The 11,829-nt window shown below is 29.3% G+C and overlaps 3 protein-coding genes across 6 annotated transcripts in view; 2 read left to right on the forward strand and 1 right to left on the reverse strand.

The window, feature by feature from the left end:
* The first annotated feature begins 861 nt into the window (after window positions 1–861).
* LOC108763502 (ER membrane protein complex subunit 2) lies at window positions 862–6,276 on the forward strand. Of its 2 annotated transcripts, none has more exons than XM_018511186.1 (8): window positions 862–1,228; window positions 1,700–1,813; window positions 1,903–2,053; window positions 2,121–2,264; window positions 2,368–2,524; window positions 3,252–3,347; window positions 3,426–3,599; window positions 6,204–6,276. In XM_018511186.1, exons 1-7 carry the CDS (start codon window positions 1,195–1,197, stop codon window positions 3,597–3,599), a joined length of 870 nt encoding a protein of 289 aa, XP_018366688.1. In that variant the 5' UTR covers window positions 862–1,194; the 3' UTR covers window positions 6,204–6,276. The 2 variants fall into 2 exon arrangements, with proteins under 2 accessions (XP_018366688.1, XP_018366689.1); XM_018511187.1 differs by lacking the exon at window positions 6,204–6,276 and adding an exon at window positions 3,838–4,214.
* LOC108763501 (tRNA (guanine(10)-N2)-methyltransferase homolog) lies at window positions 4,291–8,728 on the reverse strand. Of its 3 annotated transcripts, none has more exons than XM_018511183.1 (9): window positions 8,573–8,728; window positions 8,067–8,132; window positions 6,821–7,069; window positions 6,508–6,642; window positions 6,184–6,447; window positions 5,934–6,072; window positions 5,615–5,813; window positions 5,341–5,467; window positions 4,291–4,525 (listed from the first exon to the last, which is right to left on the reverse strand). In XM_018511183.1, exons 1-9 carry the CDS (start codon window positions 8,645–8,647, stop codon window positions 4,364–4,366), a joined length of 1,416 nt encoding a protein of 471 aa, XP_018366685.1. In that variant the 5' UTR covers window positions 8,648–8,728; the 3' UTR covers window positions 4,291–4,363. The 3 variants fall into 3 exon arrangements, with proteins under 3 accessions (XP_018366685.1, XP_018366686.1, XP_018366687.1); XM_018511184.1 differs by having other exon boundaries at window positions 8,059–8,132; window positions 8,573–8,645; XM_018511185.1 differs by having other exon boundaries at window positions 8,059–8,132; window positions 8,569–8,603.
* A 644-nt stretch (window positions 8,729–9,372) lies between these two features.
* The window catches only part of LOC108763493 (mitochondrial intermediate peptidase), a 4,507-nt gene continuing 2,050 nt past the window's right edge, over window positions 9,373–11,829 (forward strand). Inside the window, exons 1-7 of the mRNA XM_018511158.1 lie at window positions 9,373–9,706; window positions 9,919–10,181; window positions 10,466–10,652; window positions 10,722–10,801; window positions 10,919–11,107; window positions 11,172–11,313; window positions 11,460–11,798. Coding sequence (XP_018366660.1) covers window positions 9,572–9,706; window positions 9,919–10,181; window positions 10,466–10,652; window positions 10,722–10,801; window positions 10,919–11,107; window positions 11,172–11,313; window positions 11,460–11,798 — 1,335 coding nt within the window. The 5' untranslated portion in view covers window positions 9,373–9,571. The remainder of the gene's footprint in view (window positions 9,707–9,918; window positions 10,182–10,465; window positions 10,653–10,721; window positions 10,802–10,918; window positions 11,108–11,171; window positions 11,314–11,459; window positions 11,799–11,829) is intronic.

Raw genomic sequence — 11,829 nt, forward strand, 5'->3', positions numbered from 1 at the left:
GTGGTCAAAATTGACGAATATCAAATGTCCAATTTGATCACGTGATCCTTTTTGTCGCTAAAATAGCCGGTTAGAGCAGCTCGTGAAAATTTACCTTCAGGCTTAAAAATCTATTATATAGCGTTTTCGGCCCGACCGGGTTTGCACCAACCTGGGTTGGATTAATGGCGTTTTGCGCTCTCCTATTGGTAGAGCGTGTGATATCAACCAATAGGAAAGATTAATCCAACCCAGGTTGGTGCAAACCCGATCGGGCCGAAAACGTTAATAGATCCGGGGTCATGCATGAAACGGAATGCACCTTTTGACCACAGCCTTAATTAATCAAAAAGAAGCAATTGAACAGCATTACCAGCAGTTCTTTTCTGATTGGTCGAGAAACGCAAACGCGAATGCAGGGGATCGATTCTATATTTTGAAACGAAGTGAAAATAAAAAAAGTTAGCAAATTTACTAGGTATTGACCAATGAAATTATCAATATTCTAGTAAATTCGCTCACTTTTGTAATTATCACTTCGTTTCAAGATATAGAATCGATACCCAGATGTCGCAGACGACGCAGACGCCATCTCCAATTGCTAGTGTGATACGAACACACATTAGGCCCTGCACATAATAGAAGAAATATTAGGAATAAATATTAAGGTTTGAACCTATCAAAAATTATGTATTCCAATGTAACCAATTTCTGATAGGTTAAAATCTTAATATTTATTTCTATTCCTAATATTTCCTTTATTGTGCGCGGGACCTTAATTTCATGAACTTGTAATCGCCACTAGCAAAACACACAACACACAGTCCCCAAATTCTTGTATGTGTAACGGAAGTGAATAAGCTGTCATCCCTTCTTTCTCACGCTCCCCTTCATGATCATTATTTATCATTATTTAGCATAAATTATCTTCTACGCTGGCAAATGTAAAGAAATCGAGACGCTATTGCTTAGTGCGACATTTCGGCATTACGTTAAGCTCTTTATGCTCTTTTTTTTTTGTTACAAGAAAGTGGAAAGGATTAATTTTTCTTTGTTTTTACGAATGTGTTTAATCCGATAATGTTTACACTGTGTATCATGGGCGCTACGTGCCACATTGCATAACCTCCAGAGTAGTTCAGAACAGTGCGTGACAAAAATTTGTATCGTGCTTTATTTGTTCGCCTAAACAGATTTCCTTCGTTTTACAAAGCGATGGCAGGATGTTACGACAAGCTGTCCTGGACAGGTGAGTCTTTTTGTCATGTGACAGTTAACGTTATCTCATCATGTGTAATTGTAAAATAAATATTGATTCTTTGAACATATTCTTTAAAAAGTATCATAATAATATATTTAAGTAATAATTTTTAAAAAATAAATATTTTATGTTATCAAATAATTTAATCTTAATGCCAAGAAACTTTTGCAAAAAGTTTACCGAGTCATTGTTAATAAAAATTTAATACTGTTGACATATTTCTAATTCATATTTTGACATTATTGCATATATATTTTATTTTGTTTAATATTTTAATTATATATGCTCTATTATTTATGAATTTATGTTGAACATTAAAATATTTAAAAAAATACTAAATTAATAATTTTCTAAGAATATTATTTTGTATAATTATTTTATTAAAATCAATTTCATATTTCATTATAAGAATTTTTGTGTGCTTCTAATGATAACTTTGTGCATGTTTTTGTTATACAGAAGTAAGGGACTTACTGAGAACTTGGAGGGAAGATTCCGAGCGACGAAGTAAAGATGTAGTAGACTTCTGGGAAAATACTTTGATGGGAAAGATTGATCGTTTGGGCAATGAAAGTATTCTATCAATATATATTTTCTTATTCTTAAAATTATCAAAAATTATATGCATGTCATGAATATATATTTTATTTTTCATTGTTTAGAATATTTGATTCTGGAACAAGTCTGTGTAGCCGCATTGGATTGTTACCGACTACCATTAGCTGAATACTGCATCAAAATTTTAATGCGCGCCTTTCCTGGCAGCTTGCGTGTTCACAAGTACCATGCTATGCATTTAGAAGCATTAGAAATGTAATTATATATATCAAGTATGTAAAAATATGTTTATCTTGATGCTCTATCAATTCATTTTTTCTAGGTATGATGAGGCAATGGAAGTTTTGGATTCTATCATAAAAAGAGATGAAACCAATGCTGCACCAAGAAAACGTCGTGTTGCTATTTTGAAAGCTCGAGGACGCATTCCAGAAGCAATCAAAGAGCTTACAGAATATCTGAAAAGGTGTTATTTTAACAAACATTTATATATAAATGCATATATACATTTTAAAAGTTTTATAAATTATGTATTAATGATATTATACTAAATCTAAATCATTATTTAGATTTATGAGCGATCAAGAAGCATGGCACGAGTTGTGTGATTTATATTTACAAGAACAGGAATATTCCAAAGCAGCTTATTGTATGGAAGAACTTATATTGCATAATCCACACAGTCATTTAATTTACCAAAGATATGCAGAAATAAAATATTCTCAGGTATGTGCATCTAATATTTTATGATATTTTTTTCATGATATGATAGTTATATTAATTTACTTACAAGAAGAATACCAGAACATGTGTCTCAATTTTACTATCTATATACAATAATTCAGCCTTCCTACTAATTCATGCTAAAATTATAGAACGCATTTCTCAAGCATTCCTGAGGAAAACTTATTTAAAAATTTATGTATTGATAATGTAATTTTTTTTTTAACGCATTTTTCTCTTTTTATAAAATTCAGCTAAATTGGGGGAGGCCATGGCTGATATTCCTCTAACATCAAACTAATCCTCAACAATTTGGCTAAATTTTATATATGCAATAGTTCAGACTATTCCCAGACTCCCACTAATTCATGCTAAAATTACAGGATAAAAATATATAGAACGCTTCTCAAGCATTCACGAAAACAACATTAAAAAATTTACATTACCACACAAGAAAATTTTTTAACGCGTTTTTCTCGCAAATACTTAAGAAGCGTACTCTATAATTTTAACAAGAATTAGTTGGAGGGCTAAACTATTATATAGGTATATCAAATTTAGCCTAATCAGAAGGGCCTGATATATCTGATGTTCCTCTTGTTAGATTAACAAAAGTTCACTAAATTAATAAATTAATAAAGTTCACTAAATACATTAGATATTTTTAAATATTTGTTAATATAAAATTAATGTAAAAAGAAAATTATACAAGTAATGCTTTATTATATAGGGTGGATTTGATAACATGGAACTAGCAAAAGCATACTTCTGCCAAGCTGCAAAATTAAATCCAAATAATATTAGAGCTTTATATGGCTTGTTATTAGTAAGTTCCATTATTATATTATAATGCTACATAGCAATTATGAATGGTATTTATATTCTTGCAAATATCTAATTTTAGACAACAAATAATATTGCAACATCGCCTAAATGTCCTTCATCTAAGAAGAAGGAAGCGATGAAACTGAGTGAATGGGCTAGTAGACAAATTGAGAAACAATATGAAAGTAAAGTTTCAAATGAGGATGTTAAAAATGTAGAACGTTTACTAGGACAATTACAACTTGAAGCTTAGGTATTACATTGTAATTATTCTTGTATTTATTTTAATTTTGTGAGAGACATATGTAAGCGATATGTGTTTAAAGACATTGCAATAACGATTTCCAAAGAATTTACTGAAGAGAGATTTTAGACACATTTTTTAACTCTGTGTAGTTAACAAAATCTGATCAGGACATTCAAACAGTATTTTGTAATTCTATTCGTTACGTAATATACATCACGCTCTAGGTAATTTTGTCTTGTTTCAGGTAATTTTGCCAATATCCATGTACAATTGTATGTTGATATATTAATTAATTACTCTATTAATACCATTGTCGAATTTTAAGTGCACCATACGTAATTATCTTCTGAATATACATTCGTATTTCCGTACCTTATTATATATATATGTGTATATGTTATTAAGTAAATGTTAAAATTATCGATTTAGCGATCACTCTTTGTAATTCGTTTAATGTCATCGTTATTTCATTGTTATCGGTATATCTTACATATTAATGTAATAAAAAACGGCGTTGGATGTATAGGATCATGTGTGCAAAAAATATTTATTTCTAAATCATTACAATAGTTAGCTTTGTTTTCAACTTTTACAACTATTCTGTACATAATAAACAAGAATTGCAAAATTAGATAGTCACATTTTGATAAATAATTTTGAATAATTATATATCTTCTCGCACTAAGAGAAAAAGATATATAAAATTGAAAGAAGAAATGTAGAGAGAGAGAATGTACCTTTATATAATACTACATAAGATTGATTTATAGTCATCTTTCAGTAACTTCTTTGTTACTACGTTCCCACTCCTCTCGTCTCTTTGCTCTTTCTGCAGCTTTCCTCATTCGTTTTTCCTTCCTCGTTTCCTCACGTAATGCGAAATACTTCTCACGGAAATCAGTAAAATTCATAATAATGCTCTCGTCAGTTGCCTGTCATCAAATGTTAAAAAATATTGACATATAGTTTAATCATATCAAAATGCAAGCTACTAGAAAACGAGAATATGGCTATTTTAATTTTGAAAAAGAGAAATTGTTCTCATTTTGTATTAAAAAAATCTTACATCCTCTCTAGTTTATTACAAAATCTGTTTTTTGTTCTTACTTAAAGACTGTACCAGAAATTCTCTTTTTCGTTTTCGCCAAGTATTAAATATATACCTATCTCATTTTAAGTTTCAAAAGTGTACTAATTCAGCCACAGAAAACACACCCTTATCTAACAAGGAACACAATCAACTGGCCTTCCCTGATTTTAATAAGCTTTGGATATGTTAAAATATAGAGATACTTTTTTTTATACGTGCTGAATTAATCTTTTCTTCAGAGTGATTATTGTCAAAACTGAGATAAAAAAAATTTGATTTAAATAAAAGTTGTATATATAGTTTCAAGAGTATTTTATAATTATAATTTTAAAAAAATTCTTCCATTTTTTTATGATTATAAAGTACTCTTGACGCTCAATTTTTATTTGAAATATTTTTTCTATCTCCTAGTTTCGATGATATTCACTTTGAAAGAAAAAAAAATTTTTTTTTCAAGAAAGATTTTTCTTAACATATAACTCAGTACATACAAAAAAAATATATTTCTTATTTATTCTATATTTTAACATCTCTAAAGCTTATTAAAATCGCAAGGGTTCAGTTGGTTGTGTCCCTTTGTATTTTCTAGATGTGATACAAAACTAAGTAAAAAGTTTTTTTTTTTTTTTTTAATAAAATTTTGTTAAATCTTATTACCTCAGGTTCTTTAACTTTCTTGTAAGTTAACAATCTTCTACTAGTGTAGTTGCTCAATATTTGTTCGGAATTGGCTACTAGCTCTAAGCAAGAATGTGCTGGTAATTGATCTTCCATGTACTGATCTCTATATATATAAATCATAAATTTGATATTTATCTACTAATCAGTAAATAATTACTATAGTAATTGCTCCATAATTTTTAATGCTGCAACATTTTTTGCATGTATAAATATTAATTAAATATATACATATATATACATATATATATACCTAAACAATGGATACCAACAGACCAGTCTGCCTTGAAGTCTTAGGTGTTTCGCAGAGAAACACAACAGGTCTTTATATATTTGATTCAGGCCATAAACAATTTTTGAAGGAATATGAGAGGTTGCTTGATGTTCTTCTATCACCGGGTTTATCTTCATAGTGCCTATACGTTCTGTAGCTTCCCTTATACCGTAAGGTGCTATAAAAGAAATGTTTTTTTTTTTTAATAAATTCATATAAAATATAATTTATTTTATTTGTAAATTTTAAAGGATTTCTATAATTTATGTTTGAAGTTTTCTACAATATTTATACTCACGATCTGTTATAATAGCATCTATTCGTAAGTCTGTCCGCCACAATGGATACGAAAAATCTGCCACCACAACATCGAGATAATACGAACTCATTCCATATTGATGCATGTTTGCTGCGATACTCTCATCTTTTTCCCTTGTCTGACACATTCAATACGAAAATTCTTCAACTTTTTTTTCTACTACTTTGTATATTAAACTGATATTATGCCTGATAGAGAAATAATAATTGAATTCTTGTTGACACGATACCTTTTGCGATATCCGTGTAGGTCTCGTACGGCCGTGAAGCATTAAAAAGTCAATATCTGTTCCGAATGTATATCCTCCAAATTGAGATGCAGCAATTAACAAGGAGCCTGTCCCCACAAATGGATCAAAAACTAAGTCTCCATTTCTAATTTGTGCCTGATTTGCCATTATCAGTGACAGCTGGGGATCCATTGAGGTATTTCCTATAAATTTCCTAGTTTTTAATGATAACTTTTGAATTAACTCTCGCTGACCATCGGCAATCTATAATAAAATGATGTTACAGCCTATAAATAATGATTAATGTATAATTATATTACTCACCCATTTTCCAAAGAAATATTCATGAGGTTCTTCAGGAATGTCGTTAGGATTAAGTCCATAATATTCTATATAGCATAAAGTGATATCTGGATTTTTCAATTTAACTGGACCTTCAAGAGGTAGATAACTGAAAGACTTCTCCCAACATTGCATTAACTTAATTGTATTACGTTAATTTTCAAATGGACTATTAAATAATTCTTTTATTTTTGGCAGTTTTACTTTATTTAAGCTTTATATAGTTTATTCAAGTGTTTTAAGATGTAGTTATAATATCTATACTTGTTATAATAATCGAGAAATATCTGCTTACTTCGATTTTATTTATTTTCTCACGTTGCGAAAAATGTTTACAGAAAGTCTCCACTACAATCTTAAATGATTTTTTTTTATCTACAGCCAAAGTCTCCAAATTTTTGATTGAGTAAGCTTTCAAAGAATTGTGTAACTCTTCATTTTTTTTAGCTTGTCCCCAAAGCTCTAAACAAAAACGTAATGAGACTGTCCTACTTGCAATTTGATGTACTAAATTTTCATCAGATAAATCCACAATCCAATAAGGCTGAAAAAATTTAACAAATTAATTTTTCTATTCATACTATACTGAATGTTATTTGTTTCAATATATTAGGTGTTAAACTTCATTCCTGCCGTTTTTCGTTTCCAAAACTGATTTGTTTCGAAGAGAAGATGAATGAATACCTCAATCAAAGTAATTTCCTCCATTTTCTACTTTATTACTAATTAATAATCCTTTGATTAAGGTATTTCTCTTCGAAATCAATTTTGAAGACGAAAAACGGTAGGAATTAAGTTTAACACCTAATATATAATCATGGAACATATTTTTATTATATATATATATAACCATTTTGCAATTTTTGCAGTAGTTAACAAGATATTATTCACTAAGGCCCAGTTTCGCAACTCACCGTTAACTCTTAACCAAGGTTTAACTTATTCATTGTCTCGAATTGGAAAGAGATGAGAAACAAATTGAACTTCGGTTAAGAGTTAACCGTGAGTTGTGTGGAATTGGGCCTAAATATATTACTGAATATTGGTTTTCAATAATTTTTTACTCAAATACTATCAAAAAACTTTACAGAAAAACAGCAAGAGACAAAAATTATTAATTTTCTTCTCATAAAGTTTTGAGAATTTTTTCAGAATTTTTTAATATTGTATTTTCTCATGTTGGTAAAAATAAGAAAATGCAATACTAAAAAGTTGATAAAAAGTTCTAAAAAAATTCTTGAAGTTTTATGAGAAGAAAATAAACAATTTTTATCTCTTGCTGTTTTTCTGTAAAGTTGATAATATTTGAGAAAAAAATTATTGAAGACCAATATTTGGCAATTTTTAGTAATTAATATCTTGTTAACTATTGCGAAAATTGCAAAATAATAGAGAATTTTTTTACTCAGTTTAGTCTGTTCTACCTGCCCACGAGCGTTGTTAGATGAATTATGGGACACCTTGTTTAAATACAAAATTTTATTATTAGAAGAATATATATATTATCATATATGTACTTAATAATTTTCATACTTCCTTACATGTTCCTTCGGCTTTGTCATTGTGCATGGTTTAACGTCAAACATGTCAAATATAGATTCTATTTCCTGGAAAATACAGCTGGGATAATATGACACTCAACTTTGTATATATAAAATACATTATATAAAACACATTTATGGAAGCACCTTGAAAAATTTACTACAAAAGCTCAGAAATAACTTTTCTTTATATATATAAAATACAAATATATAACATTTTTACAAACAGTAGATATAAATATAAAGATATAAAAATAACATTGTATTTCTTTTCCTATGTAAAATTAATTAAAACAAAAATGTTATTGCTATACAGCATACATAACATAAATTCTTTGAAAATAATAATATTAGAAAAATGTATTTCTTTTAAATATATAAAACATAGATTTAAAAAAATTTGACACATATATATTGTCGAATATAATAGATTACTTGAGTTATCACTTTAAGAAATCATTCTATAACACATGATCATTAAGTTTCATAATAAAAAACCTACTCACGGCTAATCGGAAGTCAACATGCTCGTGGGCAAACCAAAAGAGATATCTTTTTAATTGGTTATTCATTTTTAACATTGCTTAATATCACAAACCATTCCATCAAACACTATTAAATATGTAATATTCACGCGGAGTTTGTTATTGTTGATAGTAACCTAACCTAACCTCAAATTAACCAGTGACTATAAATTCTACAAGATTGGAAAGTTCAACCAGAAGGAAACCTGAGAGGAGCCTCAAATTATCCCGATCGGTGTAACCAGAGAGAAGTCTTTTCTCTGATGTAACCGAATAAATCGACGAGATATTATTAAAAACCATTAATTTTCGGTAAATTTTTGTTAATAAAGGTCTCGTTCTTTCAAAAACACTACCCCGAGTCCCTTTGAGTATCATTTTATCCTTGTCATTCACAGCTGAAAGCGCTGAAAGAAGTCTCAAGGGTCCGGAGGTAATTAAAGAGCATTGACATTATCGACAATAATTAATATAAATTTTCGACTATTAACGTAAATATTTAAATAATACACTATTAAAATCGATTTTTTTAATTATATAAATAAATATGCACATTTATTAATGCTATAATATCATATATATTGTAGCAAAATTAATTTTTTTTTCGACTGTTCTGATTTTTATATTGATAATCAAACTCGGACGATAACATAAAAATCGCAGTTTAAAATAAAAATCTAATATTATCGAGTTTTAAATATATATATACATGTCCATGAAATATTGGAATACATAAATCATAAAATTAGTACTATATTATCAGTTTCTTATTCTTAATAACTTACATTTTTCATAATGCGAATTTCTATAAGATTAGCGGGTCTTTAATAGTACCTCGTCGGTGACGTTACGCGCGGCAACCGTTTATTCGTTGATCGCGAGGATTTGCATTAATTACCGCAAAGGACTTACATTAATTACACGGATTGTGTCACCCAAACGACCCGTTTCTCCGGATATAATTTCTTACATTTTCGAGGTATGCTGCGAATATTTCAGAGGCAAATTTTCCGAAACGTACGAGGTGATAGGAGATTGAACACATGGTCACCCCTCGCCACAACGTTTAATTCTACTGATGAGAATCGTTCGATAAATTTATTAAAGAAAGAAACGGTAAGATCTCAAGAAGTTTATCTAACCGTTTAATTATTAAAATGAGAGACTTTAAGTATCAAAATAAGTATAAAATTGATGTGACTTTAATTGACAATTGATATTTAAATTGAAATAACGTAATGCCAATCCACATGAGCACAATAGAGATAAATTCACCTAATTTTATATTGTTTATCGAATTATATTTATCATTAAAAAATATCCCCAAGGGACTGTTTGGCATTCCGGAGCTAAAAACTGAGGATGGCTTTGATAAATTGAAAAATCATGCACTGGCAAAAGTCAACGTTCTCATCGAGGAAGCAACGAGCAAAGATAGAAAGAGAAAAATGGTAGAAATATTTGATGAATTATCCAATACGCTATGTAAAGTGGCGGATATGGCAGAATTTATTAGAGTCGCACATCCTGATCAACGATATGTTCGAGCTGCTGAAGATGCTTGTATAACTATTAGTGGCGTTGTTGAAAAGTAAGTTCACTTTTGAATTATGTTGTATTTAATTGCTTTATAGCAGTTTATTTATATATTTATTATTGTATTTTTTATTATAAAACTGTATTATGATTTAAGAATTTTCCTCAAAATCTATATTATGATTTATATTTTATAAATATGTATGAATTTAAGCTCTTTTAAAAAATATTTAAACTATGTAAAAGCTATTAAAGATAATAATAAATTATTTTAATAGACATTATTGATAATGAGATTAGTAGAGTAACAATTATGTTTATAAATTGGATATTTTATAGGTTAAATACACATCGTGAGTTGTATGATTCACTAAAGCAAGTAACAAGTAATGGTGATACTCAAACGACATCTGATATAGATGATCATGTAGCTAAATTATTCCTATTTGATTTTGAGCAATGTGGTATACACTTGCCTGAAAAACAAAGAAGAAGAGTAGTAGTGCTAAACGATTATATCCTGCAAGTAAATATTATTTAATAATATCTCTAATCGTCAAATCCATAAATGTGCTTTTTTTTTTTATTTTTTTAGGTAGGACAAAAGTTTATGGCTGGCGCCGTTACTCCGAGGACAGTTAACGCTGACGTAATACCTGATGTTATCAGACAGTAGTAGGTGTAGTAATTTAATCGATTATTATTTCGTCATTTGACTAAATTCTATCGTTTTGTTTAAAACTTTTCAAAGGTATAAACTTTAGAATGGTATCTCGTTGACACGTTTCACAGTTTTGTTACGGAGAATGGTCAGATATCAGTGCAAGGATTTTACACAGATTCTTCTAATACTGCTGTTCGCGAAGCAGCATACAAATTATTTTTATTCCCGGATAAGGAACAAGAACATTTGTTACACGAACTCTTGCACTCCAGGCATCTGCTGGCGGAATCTTGCGGATTTACATCATACGCACACAGGTAATTTGAAGGTACAGTTTTTTGAACAAAAACGAATGAGTAATTAAAAAATTTCTTATTATAGAGCCGTAAAAGGAAGTACGGTTAAATCTCCAGTTGTAGTGAAGGAATTTCTTAATATATTAAACGATAATTTACAACCTAAAGCGATGCAGGATTTTCAAGAGATGCAGAAAATGAAAAATACTGAGTCGCGTATAAAACAAGTTTGTCTCCATCTGTAGTCTTACTGTATTTATAATGCTATTTATGATTATGTTATTCATGTAATTATATCAAATGGCATTCATGATATTAATTCCTACCTTCTGTTTTACAAAATTGTAAAATTTTTTTTCTGTATTTTAAACAGGAATTGATGCTATGGGATACTCCCTATTTTATGGCAAAAGCGAAAAAAGCTTGGTTAAATACTTCTACTACTGAGTTTGCTCCATATTTTTCTCTTGGTGCCTGTATGGAGGGTTTAAATTTCCTCACACAGTCTTTATACAGAGTTAAGCTCGAATCCGTTCCAGTGTTATCCGGAGAAGTATGGGCGAATAATGTTCACAAATTAGCTGTAATAGATGAAGAGGAAGGAATTTTGGGTTATATCTATTGCGATTTCTATGAAAGAGCAGGGAAACCTAATCAAGACTGTCACTTTACGATCCAAGGTGGAAAACAACTTTCCGATGGCTCTTATCAGGTATAAATTATTATATCATATATATATATAT

Source organism: Trachymyrmex cornetzi, unplaced genomic scaffold (genome assembly GCF_001594075.2).
Source record: "Trachymyrmex cornetzi isolate Tcor2-1 unplaced genomic scaffold, Tcor1.1 scaffold361, whole genome shotgun sequence".
In the NCBI taxonomy this organism is placed as follows: domain Eukaryota; kingdom Metazoa; phylum Arthropoda; class Insecta; order Hymenoptera; family Formicidae; genus Trachymyrmex; species Trachymyrmex cornetzi.

Excerpts from the sequence above, each read along its gene's own strand:
- LOC108763501 (XM_018511183.1), bottom strand. The coding sequence starts at position 8,647 with ATGTTAAAAATGAATAACCAATTAAAAAGATATCTCTTTTGGTTTGCC. Across the intron at positions 6,643-6,820 it reads AGAAAATAAATAAAATCGAA|TCTTTCAGTTATCTACCTCT; the intron begins GTAAGCAGATAT and ends TGTTGGGAGAAG. Across the intron at positions 5,814-5,933 it reads AGATGCTATTATAACAGATC|CACCTTACGGTATAAGGGAA; the intron begins GTGAGTATAAAT and ends TTTCTTTTATAG.
- LOC108763502 (XM_018511186.1), top strand. The coding sequence starts at position 1,195 with ATGGCAGGATGTTACGACAAGCTGTCCTGGACAG. Across the intron at positions 1,229-1,699 it reads CGACAAGCTGTCCTGGACAG|AAGTAAGGGACTTACTGAGA; the intron begins GTGAGTCTTTTT and ends TTTGTTATACAG. Across the intron at positions 1,814-1,902 it reads TGATCGTTTGGGCAATGAAA|AATATTTGATTCTGGAACAA; the intron begins GTATTCTATCAA and ends TTCATTGTTTAG.